A 21,490-nucleotide genomic window follows, 5' to 3' on the forward strand; every position below is an offset into this window, starting at 1 on the left:
TCAATTACATTGAGCTACTTTACGAGCTGTTTGTTGGCGAATTTACAATCTGCCTATAAAGTCCCCCAAGTGTAATCACCGAGCAAGCTAACAAGCAAATTGTAAACACTACCGAGAAAAGTTGAAAGCCGGTCAACTTTACACGCTACACGCCGGCGTGTGGGGCTTACTGCGTCTGCGCAGTAGAGCGCAGTAGCAACCTCCCGGTAAAAAAACGAACTACGTTCTGTCAAAATAGTCGCTGGCTTGTGGCTTCTCAGCGAATGGAAAGTTTTGTGTGTCATCATCATAATCGCAGTAGCTGAATCGCCCGCTATTAAATTCGCCAACAAACAGCTCGTAAAGTAGCTCAATGTAATTGACGCTTAAGACACGGCCCATTCCCGTATTGCGGGATTGTGTGCGATACAGTTCCGCCACTGATTACTAGTTAAGAGCATACATAAGTAAAACGGCGAATAATTTTCAACAGTAGGTGGGACGAAATTTTTCACTCGTCGCCAATCGGAGACCGATAGTCGAGCTGTAAGCACGTCAAAGATGACTAAAAAACGTTACCCATGTACTTGAAAAAGTAAACATGTCAATGAATAGGTATACCATTATTATTACTAATATAACAATAACATAACATTAAATGGACGTGTGTTGAATTTTTATGACAAATTACACTTCGTTCGGCTCGCGTCATTTACACAATCCGCGCATCGCCTAGTCATGATCTTTTTAGACCATGCGTCAACTGATGTACTCACTTAAATGCTGTTGAGTACTAGCCTGTGAACATGTGAGAAAGTGTATTGTTTGGGTAGGTGGGGCGGGGCTAATTTGATTATTGTTACGGTTGCCATCGTCGAATGTAGTTGAATTCATAATAATTATTGCATCTCATACACATACAAAATGATAATATAAATTATATTCAGTTCCACACCTCTTTTTTAACTCCATAGCTATTTCGGATATAACACCAATAAACGACTTGTCTAGTATTTCTTGAATGGTTATAGTGAATAAGAGTTCATCCCGTCTCATTCTATGAGTGTTGTAATTAATCATATACAACTCCTTTGTTATTGTAGTCTTGATAATGGTATTGCAGCCAAAACAGCTATCGACTTGATAAAATACCTGTAGATTTGTATGTAATTTATATTCTCATGACTCAATTGGTAGTAGGTACATACACTGTGATTGTAGTAAAATTAATATAGTACATATATTATAATTATAGTGAATTGGCAACAGTCATTATTGCAAAATTGATTTGTTTATTTATTTATAAACGCATATTTTTCAAGTATCATAGATTTTAATCGCGACCAAATTATTGTCATCAATCCTTTTTTGCGAAACACAGTTATCAAAATATTCAGCTTGGCGTTTAAACGAAAAAGGCAAATACAAAAAAATAGTTTTTAATATTGCAGTTTCTAGCTAAGATATATTTTTTATATTGCAGCTTGTTAATGACTGGGATAATTCTCTAGAAATTTGATAATTTAGGCATTGGGCAAAATTTGTGATTTTTTTTTTAAATAATCTGTTTCTGAGGCGGCGTAGTAATATTTCAGACGCAACTAATAAAAAAAATGTTACAAAAATAGATAAATAGCTACGTAGCTATATATTTTTTATAGTAACTTACTCAGCTAGTTGCATTTTCAGCATTTTACTAATTAAACTTATTGCATTTATTAATTTGTTTTGAATATTTATACGAAATAGGCCCACTTAATTCTTTATAAGTATATATAGAAGAAACTATTTCGAAGGGAAGCAGTGGACTGTATTGGTAAGTTTGGATGGTTTATCTATTTCAATGTTGATTACCGAACGTTTAATTTTACACTTGAGTCGGTCATTATCACCCGGGGTCGATCCACTGCTAGATGAGCTCTACTACTAGCTCCTTCCACTCTTATCGGTCCCTAGTTCTTTGCTGCCATGTACAAATACTGAACTTTAAGTTCATCTATGCAGCGAGTTATAGGGTGTCCATGTGGACGGTTAGTTTCCGTTGCAGGTATACGCACGATAAGACAAAGAAGATAGACAAGACATAACATAGCTCATATGTTAAATAAATTTAAACAACACATCCATTATTATTATATTTTATTGCATTTTTTCTCAGTGATATTTATTATGTTAAAAAGTATTTCTCACCGGCAGCATGGGATACTCAGTGTCAGCATTATTCAATAAAAAGAATATCACGATTAAATGAAAATCTCACTCTGTTTTTATTTTGATCGTATAGCAGTCACTCCACTACAGTCACCGAGTATCGCCAAGCCTTGGGCTATATATGTCACTTGTTTTTATCTTATATTAATGGCTAAACTGTACTTGTCAATTCGGAAAACAACTCGCTATCTCCACCAGCAATCACCAGTCTTCATACTGCGCTAATTTCATCTCACCTCCACACACGTTTCACTCCAAACTATATTATATATTTTTTTGCAAAAATCATAACCCGTTTCGAACTTGAATACATTTTTAGCTAATCTGTATACAAAAATAAATTACATTTTCCGAGAATATTCAACAAAATTATATTGTATGCTCAAAATAATTCTAATTACATATCAAAAATGTCGTCATCTGCTTCATTCTGCCAATCATCTTTGATCATATCGGCAGCCTTTTCTCCGATCATAATGCACGGCGCGTTGGTGTTTCCGCTTACAATCTCTGGCATAATACTTGCATCAGCCACTCTTAAACCTTTGATTCCGATAACTTTCAGAGTTGGACTGACAACAGCTGTTACATCATCAGACGGTCCCATTTTGACAGATCCTGCTGGATGACACGTACTCGTCGATGTATGGGCCATATAACACGTCCAGTATTCTCTACTTTTAAATGTGTATTTGCTACACTCCGGTAATACTATTTCTTCAAGTTTTATATTATCGTTTTTTAATGCTGATGTATTCTCTATTTTTATTATTTCTTGAATTCCTCTCAATAATGTTTCCACATCTTCATTTTCATGGAAGTAATTGGGAAATATGCGCGGACTGTCGAGTGGATTCGTGCTATTTTATAAAATTTTGCCCTTGGACTTCGGTTGTAGCAGGCAGACCATCGGTACAAAAACGTTGGCGTTCGTATACAGGAACGCATTTGAACGTCGGAACTCTTCACTGATATTAATAACAGTTCCATTTGTGGGTGGTCTAACATATAAGAGGTACTGTATGTCCGGATATGGTGAATCTTTGTTTGTATTTATAAATCCTATAGTATTAAATTCTCCAATGGATGAGAGTCTTCCTCTACGCTGTGTTAAATATGTTGCTAAACTCAACGCAGTGTCTTTGTCGCTTTCCGCTTGAGCTCTTCCTTTGTTAAATGTAAAAAATAATCTAATGTTTAAGTGATCTTGCAAATTTTCTCCCACTGGTAAATCAGCGATTGTTTTTATTCCCATGTCTGTTAAATGTTGTGAGGGTCCAATGCCTGATAACATTAACAATTGGGGAGAGTTGACAGCACCGCCTGAGACTATTATTTCTTTCTTTGCTTTTATCTCCACGGATTGACCGTTTACCAATTGAACGACAACCCCGACGGCTTTTTTATTCTTCTCATCAATGTTTATTTTTGTTACTAATGCATTTTTCAAAACGAAAAGATTTCTCCGTTTTTTTATTGGTGAAAGAAACGCCCTTGCAGATGACATACGTTGGCCATTTACTAAAGTTCCTTGAACTTTTGTGAATCCTAAGTAATTCTCACCGGAATTTATATCGACAATATTATCATGCCCAAGTTCTTTAACCGCTGCTAGTATCTTGTCTCCCCACAATCCTGTATCGTTAAATGCCCCCACATTTAAATATCCACCAACTCCGTGTGATTGTGGATAGTTTTCGTTCGCTAGAATGTTCGGATCTTCTAAATTCTCGCTCTTTTTGAAGTACTGAAGAACATTCTTGTACCCCCACCCAGTGTTACCTTTCCTCTCCCATTCGTCGTAGTCTCTCGGGTTTCCTCTCACATACAGCATTGCGTTGATCGCGCTGGTTCCTCCCAAGGCTTTCCCTCTTGGCCAGCGGCACTGACGGTCTTCCATTATCAAACAGAATCCTGGATCTTTTTCGGCCTTATACTTCCAATCCATATCGGTATCGAAAGCGAACGGAAACAAAGCTGGCACCTAGAAAATGATTCAAGTTGGTATACTGTTATTTTTTTAACAACATTGTTTTTTACCGTATTTTAATCAATATTAGTACCTTTTATTGGTTAATACCTTAATTTAAAAATAATTACAAGATAAAAAGAACTTTTCATGTACAACGTTTTTAAATTTTCTGTTGAATTATTATGCTCAATATGTTCAAACTTGTACTTATTATGAAGTAAATAAAAAAGAAACAAACAAATAAATATAGAATACTGAAATGTCATTTTGATTTCCATAGTAACGCACGTATATATTAATAATTTAGTTGGTTGGACCAACCCCTTAGCAACCAATAATAGTCTTTTCTTTTTACGGATTTTTCTGAAATAACTTTCCATACAAAACAGAATTAACTGAAGAAGAATGCATTGGCATCGTGTTCTGATATATTCTGAAAGTTTCAAATGTCTAGCTAGTCGGGAAGGCAAGTTAGTTAAAAATCGATTGCAAGATTTGTACTGGACAAACAACCACCGGACAAAGAAGAAAACGAGCTAATAAAAATGATGTTCTCTACTCTATGGAGGCTCACATGATCTTCTTAGGATCGATCATGTTTTTTGAAAAAAATATAATTGACGAATAACTTTACTCATAAGATTTAAAAATGTAACATTATTTTTTAAATATGCTAAAGAAGTTCAACCCTAGGCACAATGGCAGGCTGACCAACTCTTCCCTTCCAGCTAACATGGATATAGGTACACCTAATAGATGTAATCGCTAACCATTTTAAGATCTTTTATTTATTATGAGATTTATCTTACCTCGCTTTCAGCTTTTGGATTTCCACCGGCTTCCACCAGCAGGACGTTCCAGCTTGGAATTTCCGTCAGTCTGTTTGCTATGACCGATCCGGAGGATCCTGCGCCAACCACAATAAAATCAAACACCTGGAGGCCTGAAAATCGTGGGATTGTTTTATAAATTGCTAGTTAATGACTAGTCGCAAAATGATCCGTATTGCAGCGGCAGCACAAATAGGGGAAGGTGTTGTACCTGTGGACAATTTTTCGTTTTTTTATTTCCAAATCGTCAAATATACAATATTATGCAATGTTTTAGAGGTCATCAATAAAAGTGATTTGGGCTTATAATTGCAAAATAAAAACATATTTGGTGCAGAGTTTTGATTTATTGACAAATAATCGAAAACCGGGAACTTGTCCATCGGTTAATAAGATATTTTTTTTCATCAAATTAAATTAATCTGTTAAAAAATGTGTAAAATGGACATACCAAAGATGGTTGTAACTAGGGACGGCTCTTGTATAGGAGCAAATGTGCACTGATCTCCCAAATTATTATGTAATAATATGTACGTATTCAAAAAATAACTACATTTATTGTAATAATTAATTATTGTAAAATATCTTTAATTTGTCGCCCGTCCGCTAAGCGCATCCACGTACTTATTTCTGGCGTATTTTTAACCAGCCGCTGAGCTGGAGATGTGTATGCATACATGTACGTTTTTCATAGGATTTGTTGAATGTTCGAATTTGAATGTCGAGTGCCCGACCGTAGACGATTTTTTTGCATGCTGCCGAAATGTAACCTCACTGAACGTACAATTTTTACCTTGCTTTGAGCAATGTCCTCCCTCCTAGTGCTTTAAGTATAACCGATAGATGTCGCGTTTTACTGGCGCGTTTATAATAATATTATTGTACGTATGAAGTAGGTAAAAGGTTCCCGCGCAGTATTTTAAAATACTAGGTATATTATAATTTCATACGTTATGACGTTATGAGGTAAATGCTCTGTTGTTTGATGCGCCATATTAATATTGAATCAATCAACATATCGATTATAGTAATATTGTGATAATTAAGTTAGGTAGAGCCATCTCACCATACAAATACGATTTTATAATTATTTTACATTTCAAAATTAAACACTAAATAATTTTAATATAAATAATTCTACAGAAAAGTAAGTCAGTAACATAATACATACAATATACCTACTTATACTTACTATTATTTTTGATGTTGAATGTCTTTCAAATCAGTCCCATTTGGAGTGCAATTTTGGAGTGGAGGTGTACAAAAGTGGCAAATTTTTAATACAAGTGATATCCCGTTGGAAAATTAATGATCCATGCCCAGTATTTATAAAAATGTTACAACGCGCATATGAGAATGATGTGGGATGACAAATGAGGAATTTACGGCTTTTTCTCAATGACACACGTCTAAAATACTTACATCAGTTACGATTTACGGAAGTTACGAGTGACAAACATGGTAACTATGTCAGCACATATGAAGTGTAATTAGGTACAATAAAAATCGAAGAATGTGTGTACCTATTGCCTTTTGCATCATACTTATCATACCAGAGGCTTGAACTTTGTAACTTTGACAACAAATAAATGCTGTTCGTAAATGTAAGCGTCGTTTAGCATACGCCTACCTCCACCACGAAGGCTATTGCCGTTTTTTTTTCAATACCATGAAAATAAAAATGCATGTCTTTATTTGCACTCCCTAATTTTATTATCACCGGCCGCCACTGGTTGTAACATTAATAACTAATTATCTAAAAAATATGCTTTTATTAGCTTAAAATCATGTAAATATCAATAAATCTATGCATGTTGTACCTTTGGACGCGTCCACAGGTACAACCAGCAACATGTTCAAAGGTACTACAAATCAAAATTTTACATTAAATGTGTGCTGAAGTTTTTTGAGTACCTATACATTTTGACAAAATGCATTCCTTTAACTTAAGGGGGGACATGCTCGTCGTAGGTCAAAATTGAGTTTTTATTGTATTTTCAAACCATGATCCTGGACACTCCTTAAACGTTGTAGATAATCTATTTATATAATTTTGAAGCCTTGTTATCCTTTATATTTATTTTAAACATTTTATGACTGCATAAAGTATTTTTGTTACATAAAATAGTATTCTTTTAAACCTCTCGCTCTAATGTTTTAGAATATAGTCATATTTCGGTACATGAATGTGCAGTGGTGTTAAGATTTTTTCATTTATTAATTTTTATACGCATTTATAAAACCATTAGTATAATTTATGACGAGATAATTTTAGTAAAATATTCACGATAAAAAATTGTATTGATAATCTCTGTGATCCCAAATTTGACAAGAATTAGGCATTTTATTATTCAAAAAATCGGCAAGATTAACACATTTGAAAATAATTCTAAAGATACTTATTATAAGCTATGTCTTTGACCATTCAAGTGTGATAAACATCCTACGAATAATGATTGCTTTATAATAATTATTAACCTAAGAATAAGGTAGTGTTTTTTTGAAATACGCCATTTCTTTTGGCATTCCCCAGTGGTTAAGCTACAACATACGGCCGTAGCCATAAATTGACAATCTATAATTAAAGTAGGAAGTAAAATTATGTTAACGCGTGTGTTTGAACATGTACCTAACAATTTAACTAAAATTTTCTTCAGTAAAATAAAAATCGTATTTTTTTTTAAATTTATTTATTATCATAAAACCTTATACATTAGAATGATTCGAACATAAGTTTTGTCTTCTCTTCATCTAATAGACAAATGATTATTAAAATAAAATCAAAAAAATATTAACATGGTTAGGTAACTTTAAAAGATTTTTCAGGTAAGTGATAGTAGAAAAAGATACACAAATGTAATTACCGTTTTCGCTTCTAAGCAGAGCATATGAACCTCCACAGAGTGAAGGTTATATTAACAGACCTTTTTTTTCGAGGAATGGTTGTTTGCCATTCGCCCAACCCATTGGGCCCTTGCACTGGATCAAGCATACATTGAAAAAACAACATGCACTTTTATACAAATGTACCTATTATGTATAATATTGACACTTATTTACTATCAATAATGTAATCACAATAATTTTTTTTAAATAAACGTAGTCCGAGTAATTTTTAACAGAAAAAAATGTTATAAAAAAATCTTATTAAAAAACCATTATTTGAAACGAGGGAAGTTTACATTCACACAGATTTTATTTTGTGCAGGTAGAACAATTACAAAAAAGTACGGAAATAACTAAAATAAAAACAATTGTTTAATTCGAGAGAAATTCTCAATCGCCCAGTATTTGCCAACATTTAATGCAAAATAGTCGTATTTTAAATACCTTTCCCGATGATCCACGTTCTTTTTCATAATTCCTAATTGATGAATCGTTTCCTTGATGTATTTCCTTCCACTTTAGCAACATTCTGGGTAAGATCAGACATTATTTCGTTGTATTTCTACTAAAAACTTGAGACACTTTTGATAACGCGAACTGCTACAACGGCCATGTTAATGTTAACAAATGCTCGATGCTAATTGGCTGTCTACAAGGTCGCATGGACTTATCGGCCTTTGGAACAAACCGCACCGTGAATTTATCGCCGATAGGAATTCATCGTGATTTTGAAACTCCCTTTTCATATGAATTTATAGCCTTTAGGAACCGATCAACTGAACCAAATTGTGGAGCGCTGGCGGTAGAAAAAAATGTCATCATTATCTCAATTTTGACCAAAAGTGGACTTATCGTATATAGGAACTACATATACGACTCAAATTTGATCGGCGCCGCTTTTTACATATGTGAGAAGTAATGCGCGGCAAGAGGCGTGTGATTATGGTTATGTATATACGCTTCTCATGCCGACTGCGCGATATGAAGCTTCTTCAATCATGATTTTTCGTTCACTAATTTCAAACTAATCGCAGTTTCTTGTCATTATTTCTGTGTTACTTTCCATTATGACTTTCGAAATTATTAATTACATCAATCCAACACCGTTGTAGTCTACCTATATTACGAGCTTTACCTCATAGATGAATTACAACTTTAAATGGTAAGAAAGATCCTACCTCCATTAAGAAGTTTCTCGGTGTAGTCCGGCGGCCATGATGCGTCATCATTCAGCTCACATCGGGCGGCCAGAAGTGTGCTGAAGCCAGCCAATATGAGAGAAGACATTGCCCCCGGCAATTCGCAGGATCCAGTCGAGTTGGGTATATCCATGGTTTTCACCGTTCACCGTCGTTTTCGAAGATCAAGTCGATAAAAATAAAATTCGCCTGCGACACTAGTCTCGTAAATATTAACCTTGAATAAAGATTTAAAAAAAATGAAATAGTGTATCGTCGATAATTTTCTACAAACATGTATCTCAAAAAACACAACTTTTCAGGAGAGGCAAATAACATCTTCATTCTCTCAGTTTTTATTCAGAAATAAATTTTCTTCTATGAAATATCCATTTAGTGTTTAGGATGAAAAAATGTTATATCTCTTCAATCTATCGCACTATCCTTTCGAACGATCATAATATTGTCTGAGCTACGAGAATGCGTTGCTACTTTACTGTGAATCGTTCCACAATATCACTGCAGTAAACACGTATCTTGACTTACGAGAAAGAACTTCACTATAATCATCTGTCGGAGTTCAGTATTCTGTGTACTTACTAACGCGTAACTCAAGATACGAGTTTATAATGTTTATAAAAGCCTTTTATTGTGATACATGTTAGTGGAATATTTGCATATTGAAATTCTGAATTCATTTCATCAAACAACTCAAAACTGACAAAAATTGAGATACGTGTGTGTAGAAAATTAACAACGATATCTCTCTGTTTCTATTACTATGATTCTGATCTTAATCTTTACCCGGGGGGCATAGGACATCATGTCTATTTTTGCCAAAAATGACTTCAACACAGGAATACCTAAGTTTTTTTCCTCTATCTAGGGGTATATAACAGTATCTCCAATTCGGTATATTAACAGAAATAGTAGTGTATGAAACAACACTATATCCATTTACATTCCGGGGCATATAACACTATGTGCCTCTATTATATGCCTCTAATTATTTATTTTTCCAATGACATCATATCCACATATCGTTGTATGCCTCTAAGAACTTTTTCACTTTTAATCTATGGTTACTGATATTGGATAATTATTGAGTGTCAATTTCACGAAATATAGCAGCTACTTACATATGAAAGACCCATATTTTTGTAATTTAGTATTATTGGTGTGGGAACTATATTTTTTATAGTTTTTCATTTTTAAGTTTATAAGGAAATAATGAGTTCGCGTGAAAAATGGATAATGTTGTTGGCGTCAACATCAGCTAAAAATCCTAGAGAATGTCTACCACCAGGTAAACAATAATAATAAATAGGTATGAACCTATCTACAGTAGATAATATGCTCTGTGAAATTATATATTTTTTAGTAAGTACTGAAGTGTTAGAATGAGTTGTTTGGTTTAAATTTATAGTCATATAATTTCACACAAGTTTATTCTCCATACATAATTTACATGTTATTATTACCACCAATTATTTTATTACAGTAACGATTAGGGATCATTTGAATGATACCCTAAATTTTTCAATAGTGGGAAATACATTGTTACATGCAGAGAGCTTCGATTAATCTTCGATCAACAGCTTGTTGAAGGAGAGATGGCACGGAGAGTTGTAGCTTTCGAGATCTGGCTGTATAGACGCAATCTCAAAATTCCTTATGGTACGTTTACATCTGACACTTATACTGTTATACTTATTTTATGTGTCTGACATAAAATTTCACTTACTGTTTACACCTGCATGGATCTGACATAAAATTCTGGTATACTTCTCGTTGAAATAAAGTCTCGACACTTTATTCAATAGCAACATTGGAATAAATATATGTGGTGTTTACATATGGTATTGTAATTTATTCGGACACTTATTTTGTATACTTCTCAAAAACGTTATGTCAGTTGTCAATATGGGAATGTTAAAAAAGAAAGCAGCGAGTGTTATTATTTTAAGTCTTTTGGCAACAAAAAGGAGGAAAAAATGGTCTAGATGGGTGCGGGAATGGATTCAGCGACGAGAAGAATTAGGTGCTTTCCGTTTAATATCAGAGTTTAAAATCGAAGATCGAACTCAATTTGTGAACCTTAGTTTGCAAGATTGGACCTTTTGCCAAAAAACAAGACACACAATTCAGAAATGCAATAAAGTGTAGAAGAACGATTAACAGTAACATTGCGATATCTAGCACTTGATCGTCATTGCATATTCATGCATATTCAATATAATATTATCGTAATACAAGTGCAGGTGTGGGCCAAAATGAATTAGGTAATACTATTTGAAGCGCATTTTTTCTTCACAGAGTGCATCAGAATTAATCGTATGTGCCGAGAACAAGCGATATTTTATTTTCGAACAAAATCCATAGAACACGGCACATCCGATTTATTTCTCACTGTCTATGATTTTTGACAGATCGCTACAGTAGGTACATTTATTAACGTAGACGTTGGGCATACATTCATGGTGTACCTATGATAATTGATTGTCCGTTGTTTTAGAAATATACCTATGCAATTCACTAGGTACCTGTCAAACTACGAATAATGTGTCAGGTACTTGATATAAAAGTAGACGGTAGTCCAACTTCGGTGATATATCGCGGCAAGTTCGGAATTGTCGAATACGCGGTGTTTACATTTGCGTATATAAGTAGATTGAACAAGTGACAGGTGAGTGTCGACACACGCAAAATAAGTGGCTGGTACAAATATATTTACTGTTTACACTTGGTGAATATGGTGTCATACATAAATATGACGATATTAGTGTCAAATGTAAACGTACCATTAGACTGACCGGGTGACATAATATGTTAAAGTTCTCAATCGAATGGGAAAGGACCAAGAAGTTCTGCGTATTCATTGTTATTCAACATTTGCGACGCATGCTGTTCGAAAAAATATTATTAATTCAGTGCCAACGCACGATTTCAATGATAGAATAATATGCTTTTGACAAATTTCTTCAAACGATTAAAAAATTGCAAATTACACCGACATTTCGTCATTTATTACTATCGAGCAGATTCCTTTTATTTCAATTCTGCACTCGTTAAAAAGCGGCCTTCATAGTCCAGTACGTAAGGCGCGTGTTTGTGATTATTTCTCTTTTATTACTAAATATACTACTGTTTCACTACATTACTATCATTGAGCCTCATGGCCTGTTGTAGTGTTATAAAAAATACACATACATACATATTTACATTTTAATTTACTTAAATATGTATACCTTAGTAGTTTTCTTTCACTATTCCGAACTCGGTATTTGATTTTCAAATAGTAATCAATCTACAAAAAAAAGTTTTTAACTGAAGTAAGCGCGCAGAAAAAAATATTAAGTTAGTCTTTTTCTCAGCTCTAGAAATGGAAAATTTTACCAACCAGAGCGCTCAATAATGTTCTGAAACAAATATTTGTTTTTATATTATAGATATTATAAAAACAGGTGTCTTATATTATGGCCATCTAATTCAGATGGTCAAATTAATTTTTCCACGAAACAGATATGCTAATTTCAAGGATTTCATGAACAGGAACGTCGCTCCGGTGCGCTTTATTCCATTTCAAGCCCTACTTTTTCTGATATGTAGACTTTTGATTGAAAAGCTAAAAGTAACCTCCCTGATTTGGTTCTGAGGTTTGAAATTTTTAAATAAGATATTCTCAATATTTGTTTAAAGCGACATGTAAATATTTGAGAACCGCTTGTGCGTGGCCTCCGCTCTATCCGCGATAGAAGTGACACGTATTTGCTATTAGTGTGTGGATAGCAAGCGCTTCTTAGAAATTTGATATATCACATAACACTTTCTTTCTATTTTTATTATCAGTGACATAATTGTAAAAAAAATAAGTTCGATGAAAGGGAAGATAAAATGTCGATCGATTTACGTATTAACTCATTTTAAGTAAATCAAACAAGACGCCATTTTTTATTTTATCATTTCACTAAATAATAAAAAAATGTGTGAGATAATTTTTTTACCTTGTCTGTAAAAGTTGAAAATTAATTGAATAATGCACCTTGCGGCAATACAGCTTATTTGCGACGTAACGTATATTTTTAACAATCTTATTTATATATTTTTTTTAATAAAATGTACCTTGGTGTCAAACCTTTTGACGTAGGACTTTCTTTGCGGTGCGTATGGGATGCCATGATCGGCGAGACTATTACGAAATTGAAAGTAATTTAAAACGCTGATATTTTCAAAATTATTTCAGATAACTATAGGCGTAGGGTTTATTCAGTGGCAGATACGTCTAATAACGCACCCTTCACTGACAGTGGTACGGGGAATGCAATGGATGGCTTAGTAACATCTATCGATGAAAAAGATAACTAAAACTCGCTGTCGATAAAACAGATCACTGCAGCAAAACTCACTGAGTTGACGTTGCAAAGTTAGTCGTATTTGATTTTGAACAATCAAATAATAAACAACAATGAAAGTCAATTTTGTGTAATTATTTAATCTTATCCACATAATGTAGTTGTGAAAACGACAAAAAATGGGAAACAACAAATTGGGGATAATTATAGGATTGGTGTTGATTCAGTGACAGATACGTTTTCTAATTTAATTACTTACTTGCGTATTTTCTACTGCCATTTCCTTTTATTTCGGTAGTTTTTATTACGTGTTTTCGGTACAAGTCGGTTTACGGGAAGCCGAACTAACCTAACCTAACCTAACCTAACAAAACAAATAATTCAATACGTCGACTAAGTGTATTTTTAAAATTTGTTTGCCGCTGGCCTTCCTGTAAAACGACAAGAACCGTGTTTTATTTAGATATGAATTTTATCTCATTACTATAATATCCAAAGAGGTTGAACGGTTTTTAATATACGACTTTATATTTCCGATACAACATTTCACGGTAAAGTGTAATGCGGAAATTTGTACGTATGCACGCACCTATGGGCGGCAGGTTATATGAAAGTATGGTGAAGCAGTTAGTATGGTGAGGCGGGCTGGTAATCAATTTGTGGCAAAATTTCCACGTTAACATTTGTAATAGGTGACATAAGTTGTCGACTATTGTTGGCTTGCTTCATTAACTTGTATGAGAAAGCCGATTTCTTGCCCCTCTTTTTATTTCATACCTCTATGGTATGCATGTACAAATATCCGGACACGGTAGAAGCCAACCGGCAAGGTACGCCTGAAGCAACGACATTATTAATGGACAACGCACTCAATACAGTAGCTACCAAGTAAATTCGCGCATAGCGACATTCTCACATGTATAGGTAGACGTCATGTGACAAATTCCATTATGCGATATCACGCATCGGGAATTTATAGCAATATCACCTTTATTGTAATGGCGTTAGAACAGATTATGCCATTCGTCAGACCCGATAAAAAAGTGAGTGCTTCTCCATATTAATGTCATTGGCTTGAACGCATAGAGGAAAACACTACGCCTAATGATTGTCTGTGGCAAAGAAGTTTCACTTAAAAAAAAAAAAAACAATTGACCACGACTGTAACTGTGCATATTTGCAATAAAATATACGTTTTATGCACACTCATTATTTTTTTCTAATCACTATCTCAGGCCAATATCCTAAAGTAAAAAAAAATATATTTTGCGTAATATATTATGATATACGAAGCTAATCACCATATGGCCCACGCACCTTTATCAAATATGGAAAGCAAACTATGATTGTCATTATAAAATGGTAATAAAAAAAACACTACATAACCCTGACTACCTTAAAATTGCGCAGATGCGATTTCTTCACGTACGCAGAAATTAAGCAGAGCTAATGTGGTAATACTGGTAATGGTTGCTAACGTAGACTGGTTACATGTAAGTTGTACGTATGCAATTAATCGTGGGACACTTATTCTTACTTACTTAGGATAATGGCATAAATTTATGGGGCGCCGACTAATGGCTAGCCATCCCCGTTATATCGAGTGTGAATCGGAGCTGGTGCCTTGTGGGTTTTTTAAACCACTTCTGAGTTTATTGAGCCTCGGTGGCTTGGCGACCAGTCCGAGGCCCAATTTATGGTCTGGGGTTGTTTATCTCGTGGTTTAGGTTATATGCTTGACGTATTCTTCATTCGTCCGTTGATTCCGATCGACTTCCGCACCTACGCAGTTGGGTAGGGAACCCTCTTCGTCGTTGCTTCAGCTGCTGTCGTCTTCGCCTCTCGGTAGGCTGGTTATGTGTTTCTTCTGTGGCTGCGTGCAGCACAGGTGCTCAGGGTCTCGGCTATTGAATGATTGATGCAGTTCCCTCGAGTAGCAATTTATCTTTTTTGCTTTGCCCTTGGTCTTTGTGATTTGGTATTTATTATTTTTTAATACCTAGAGTGGGTGGGTTCTGAGACTTGTACTTAGGTCAAGTGGCAGACTGACCACCATCTTTTGTTATTTATATTATAATTTCTTTTATTTTGTTAACTGTCAATTCATGGTGGAACTGCATTGTATTGTTGTTTTTATTTAATAAAACGCATTTTTTTATAGTACTTATTCCACTTTTAATTAATATATTAGGACCGGTTTCGTCCGCCTCAGTGGGACATGTCCTTATTTTTTAGTGTTTAGTTAAAAGAAACATTTTTTTAACTTAACCAAAAAAAAAATTTTTTTTGAGACGTTTTTTGTTTCCCCTGAAAATTTTAATTAATTGTCTTCCGCGGTGTTGTTTCTTAAGCGACGATATGTAGATATTTCCATCCAAAAAATACTCACCTATAATGCTTTATTGGAATCATTCTAATGTGGCACCGTGTGCGATTCTCAGGTGTATTGGTTTATTTTCTACAATTCCTGTTTCAATGCTAGCAAACATATCAATACGACTACGAATCGGGTTTGCTGTAACCATGGTGCCAATCTATAATGATTCGAATATTCCCCGTCGATTTTATGGTTGCGTTTAGTAGTAGACAATAAACTACTCATCACTGTTAATTAACTAGTTAATTTTTTTTTAAATAAATATTAGCTCTTTATTTATTTTTAATTGTATCTTTTTTACATATTATTTGTAAATTATTAATCACTACCATTTATTTTATGTTTTAAGACATTGATCGCTATCTATGGTTTGGAACCAAACACATAATACAATAAAATATTAAAACATGTCAAAGAATGTCATATTATTATTATTATCTAGAATTTTAAAAAAAATTACTTGGTAGATGAAGGTCGTTTATAATGTAAGTAGAATGGGTTCCAAAGTATAGTGCCTGAGATATATACAATAAGTTGTACAAATATACAGTGATAAATAAATGATAACTTCAAATGGTATATTATACTAAACATTGGGTTCTAAATAAACCTCGTTATAGACAACAACCTTGATCACCCGCTTTATGCTTCCAATCGTATTTGATCATATCTGTTTTTTCTCCTATCATGATACATGTGCATTGGGGTTTCCGCTAACGATTTCTGGCACAATACTTGCATCAGCCACTCTTAAGCCTCTGATACGATTGACTTTAAGTGTTGAGCTGACAACAGCTGTTGCATCATTGGATGGTCCCATTTTGACAGTTCCTACTGGATGGTACATAGTGGTGGATGTATGGGCCATTAAACATTTACAATAATAATTACTTTTAAATGTGTATCTGTCACAAGCTGGTAGTGCTATTTTGTCCAATTTTACTAAAAATATTTGCACTATTGATTTAACTTATAATCTCATGGTGCTGAACTGTCCTGCCATTGGTAATGCCATTTTGAACAATAACTCAAATGAACCAAATCGCTTCAGATGATGACACCTTCCATCTACGTGAGGATGGGTATTTATAGGTGGATATTATTTTATATATTTATTTAAATAAGGTGTACATTAGCTCAATCGGTGTTTACTTGTATCTATTTTTTTTATTAATTTTTTACACTTTCTACTGTTTAATTATTTAATACTGCATCTATTTGTTTTATATAAATTATACTGTTTTAATACAATTTCTTTGTTTTTAAATACCATGTTGTGCACGCCTTAAATTTCACTAATTATGTAAAATAATTAAAATTTGATTTGATCGACTACGACTACACTATTCCTACAATAATCTCGATATCGATAAAATAATATACTTGCAACAAACAATTCATCACGAGTAGTTAAAGTGATCACATTATAGCAACGGTTTAGTGGTTATGTGAGGTGCGAATATACGGCTCCGCGCCTATATTCAACCGTTGCCGATCGCGTTAGGTCGGTAGAGCTCTCAGTCAATAAAAATCAGTCTATATTATCTCTCTTTAGTGTGTATACTTTTTATTTCCATATTTCACGCGGACCAAGTCGTGGGCGATCGCTACACGATCATAAAAATACACTATTTTAAAATAATTAACGCTTTAAAGCATTTTTTTATTATTTAGAGTATGCGAAGAATTTTTCGCATATTGTAGACCGTGAGCCACAATAGATGGATAGCATGACGGGCCGGGGGTTGTGCACCGCTGATCTAAAACAAAGATTCAATATAATATACCAAGAAAAATGCCAATTTGGATTACACGTATTTTATTGATTTTAAATGTATATCATACAGACATCAAATGCAATAAATTGTAATAATATAACCACTGCAATTGGTTTTACACAGGGAACTCAGAAATAATGGGAACTGAAATACACAACGGGTAAGGCGATAGCAGGTAACCGACTCGAGTAAGGATGAATCCGGGTTAAACTTACACACGTGTCTAGAATACGTTTAAGTCGAATACTGAAAACTGCTCTCGGTTTATGCATTTACGCTCATTTAATGTTGGTGTATTACACACACTATTGCACGTGCATAATGCGTGCTTCATTTTCGTAGGACACTCACACATTCAAAAGCCTGCTTCACCATATGGCGTATTGAATAATAGCCTATTGGTATTCTATTTATTATCTGTTCTGTGGTTTTACACTATAACTTTCTATTGAGATGCTGTAATAAAATAGCGTTTTTATTACAGTTTTAATTATATTTTTTTATTCACGAGTAGATTACATAGGTTTCATTTATTAATTTATCTATTTATTTTTCATTAAAAAAAGTAATACACTAAAAATATCAAATAATTATTATAATAATGTACACCGCCATCTTTGGGCGGAGTGCACTACTACTACTTCAGATGTATTGACGACATCTAGTGACAAAATACGAAAGATGTAATTTAATACAATGTTTTTATTTGAAAAACACACGATTCTAGTCGATTATGTAGAATACAGCGGCAAACACATTTTGAAAATACCCTATATACTGGATTATTTCATAGTTTGGGTTAGGTTAGGTTTGGTTAGGTTAACCTAACAAATAATCCAGTATATAGGCTATTTTCGATTATTTTTCTTATTCCGTACTATTGAATGTATTACATAGATTTTTTTGATAACACATTGTTTTTATATAACGCTGCCCGAGAAGTAATATGTCGGTTTATGATATCTTAAGTCCCGGGGTTTGTGAAAATTCACAATTTTTTTTCAATGGGTCTTTGGACTTGGTGTATATTTATATATCTAATGGGTTAACAAATGGCTAACATTCTTTTTTCGTTTGTGTATCATTGTGTCATAACTGTCTAACTTTACGCTAATCTGGTATGTTTATAAACACTTATATAAAACAGTCAGGACTCAGGACACAGATCGAAAACGTTAGTTTGACAACTAGATCAGTGATTCCTAAAGTCATGGCACGCAGCTCCTCCGGGTGCCGCAGAGCCTCTGGCCGCGGATAGTTTCTATAGAACTGCAAGTATTTTTTACAATACGTAGTATTTTTCTTTGTCAGATATGAACTCATTATGCAAACTGTTTATAAAAATATTTCTATTGACTGAAAATAATACTATCAAAAAAAGAATTTAATGCATGGAATGCGGCTCTCGTGGTGAAATGCGTAAGCGATAGTGCCCATAGAACGCGTCGAGCGGGCGAAGTCGGCGTATGAAGCGTTTATTCATAACCATAACCACACGTCTCTTGCCGCGCATTACCCGTCACCTATGTTATAAGCGGCCCAAGCAGCACAAAATAATTATTATTACAGCGTCTCTCATAACAAAGCAATAAAAATATTATATTATTTCGGGGCTTGTAATTAATATTTACGACGACATTATTCAACCAGCGAAATATAGGACACGGAATAAAATTAAACAAAGAGTTCTCTGTTATTAAATAATGACTTCTCGCCCGTCGAACGACGACGCTTCCAGAGCGTGATTTCGCTCGCTGTGTTCAATGAATGGACTCAATTGTATTTTCTTTTATTCGTATCGCCGAGAAGCCAAAAACGATGATTCATGCGGCGGGCGCTCATAATGCGTCGTCAAATCCAGTGGGCGCTGGCGTATTTGATTACGTTGTATTTTCGTTGATTTACGCGCCACTTGTGAAATTTTGCGCGAGAGCCACACTTGCTGCGTTAAGTGGGTTTTACGCCTAAGGCGCAGGCCTTTCACCCGAGAGCTCCGAGTTCGACCTGGCGAGGTCACAATATATTTATGTGAGTTACTCAGATGTTAGTGATTATTTCCCTTCTATTCCTAAATACATTATTGTTTCACTATACTTCTGCCATTGGGCCTCTTCATCTGTTGTAGTGTTATAAATAATATGTATATATCAATACCTACCCCATTTCAATAAGAAAACAACTCAATTTTTTTTAGTTAATAATGCAATTCAACGTATAACGGTCTTCTCTTTACAATTCAGCAAAAAAAATCAGCTGAGGCATGGTCTAAAAAGGTCGTGACTAGGCGATGCGCGGATTGTGCAAATGACGCGTGCCGAACGAAATATAATTTGTCATAAAAATTCAACATGCGTTCATTTAATGTTATGTTTATTATCATATTAGTAATATTCATAGTATATTCATTGACATGTTTTCTTTTTCAAGTACATGCATAATGTTTTTAGTCATCTTTACACGATTTAAAATATATTCCTCGGACGCCATCACAAAACAAATTTACGTGCTCACACCTCGCCTGTCGGTCTCCGATTGGCGACGAGTGCAAAATTTCGTCCCACCTACTGTTGAAAATTATTTGCCGTTTCACTTATATATGCTCTTAACTAGTAATCAGTGGCGGAACTGTATCGCACAAGATCCCGCAGTACGGGAAGGGGCCGTATCTTATACGGCCCTTTTAATATACAGGGATACATAAATTTAGTTTACATTGACATAATATTGCAGCTCCTTGCTATTAGTCAAGACCACGAACCTCTGCATATGTACAATGTATTCCATCCTAGGCAAAAAACAAAAATACAAGGACATTCATATTAGAACTTTCGAATAGTTTGTGGACAATGTTCAATGTTCACCAAACTGATGTATCTTCGTCTGGACTTTACAAGTACCCTAAAGTAGCACAACAAACCAAAGACGTGATGTCGCATTATTAATATTAATTTTCCAAATCGTTACAGCAAAATTGATTTGTTTATTTATTTATAAACGCATATTTTTCAAATGTCATCAATCGTTTTTTGCAAAACACAGTTATCAAATTATTCATCTTGGCGTTTAAACGAAAAATGCAAATACAAAAAAATAGTTTTTAATATTGCAGTTTCTAGCTAAGGTATATTTTTTTATATTGCAGCTTGTTAATGACTATGATAATTCTCTAGAAATTTGATAATTTAGGCATAGGGCAAAGTTTGTGATTTTTTTTTAAAAAATCTCTCTTAGAGGCGGCTTATTAATATTTCAGACGCAACTAATAAAAAAATATATTACAAATAATTACAAGATAAAAAGAACCACGTTTTTAAATTTTCTGTTGAATCTAATAAAGATCGAAGCGATCAAATATATATTGTTTAATGTATCAAATTATTCTGCAATAATATATTCCCAGCGAATCAATTTCCAGTAAACAAATCTTATTTAGATCAGCAAGTTGATTGGCGATATTAGATACGGTATATTATTACATCATATCACAGCACATTATATCATTACGGTGTATTAGCCGAATAATCATTTTTTATGGTATCATATTTTCTTACGACGGTAATAATGAATAATATTTCACAAGCTACTCGATTTGAAACGCTGACTCTATAATTAGTCCAATATGATTATGTACCAGAATTTAATGTTAATGTATTACTTTTTATTGTATAAATAACGAAGAATAATTTATCTAAATGTCACTCGAATCCAAGTACCTAGCTCGTAACTACCTCAGTAGATTATATGTATTATCATTCTATAATATACTATTGTACCGATACGCTGCTAATAAATCTCACCCTGCTACATCGTAGACTTCATTATCATTATCCTCAACCCACACATCGAATACCATAGTAGTGACTCAACAAATCATATAAACTTGACAATTCTATGTATTAATAAATACTTTTTTTTGTACTTGATAGA

At 34.0% G+C, this 21,490-nt stretch overlaps 1 protein-coding gene across 1 annotated transcript; it reads right to left on the reverse strand.

Moving 5' to 3' along the window:
- Nucleotides 1-2,587: 2,587 nt before the first annotated feature.
- LOC147069499 (glucose dehydrogenase [FAD, quinone]-like) lies at nucleotides 2,588-9,210 on the reverse strand. Its single transcript, XM_085950819.1, has 4 exons — nucleotides 9,057-9,210; nucleotides 4,972-5,105; nucleotides 3,319-4,174; nucleotides 2,588-2,907 (listed from the first exon to the last, which is right to left on the reverse strand). The coding sequence occupies exons 1-4, from the start codon at nucleotides 9,208-9,210 to the stop codon at nucleotides 2,588-2,590; spliced, it is 1,464 nt and encodes a 487-aa protein (XP_085806945.1).
- Nucleotides 9,211-21,490: the final 12,280 nt, after the last annotated feature.

Source organism: Rhyacophila brunnea, unplaced genomic scaffold (genome assembly GCF_057557595.1).
Source record: "Rhyacophila brunnea isolate RB1 unplaced genomic scaffold, BYU_Rbru_1.0 scaffold_23, whole genome shotgun sequence".
NCBI classification, from domain to species: Eukaryota; Metazoa; Arthropoda; class Insecta; order Trichoptera; family Rhyacophilidae; genus Rhyacophila; species Rhyacophila brunnea.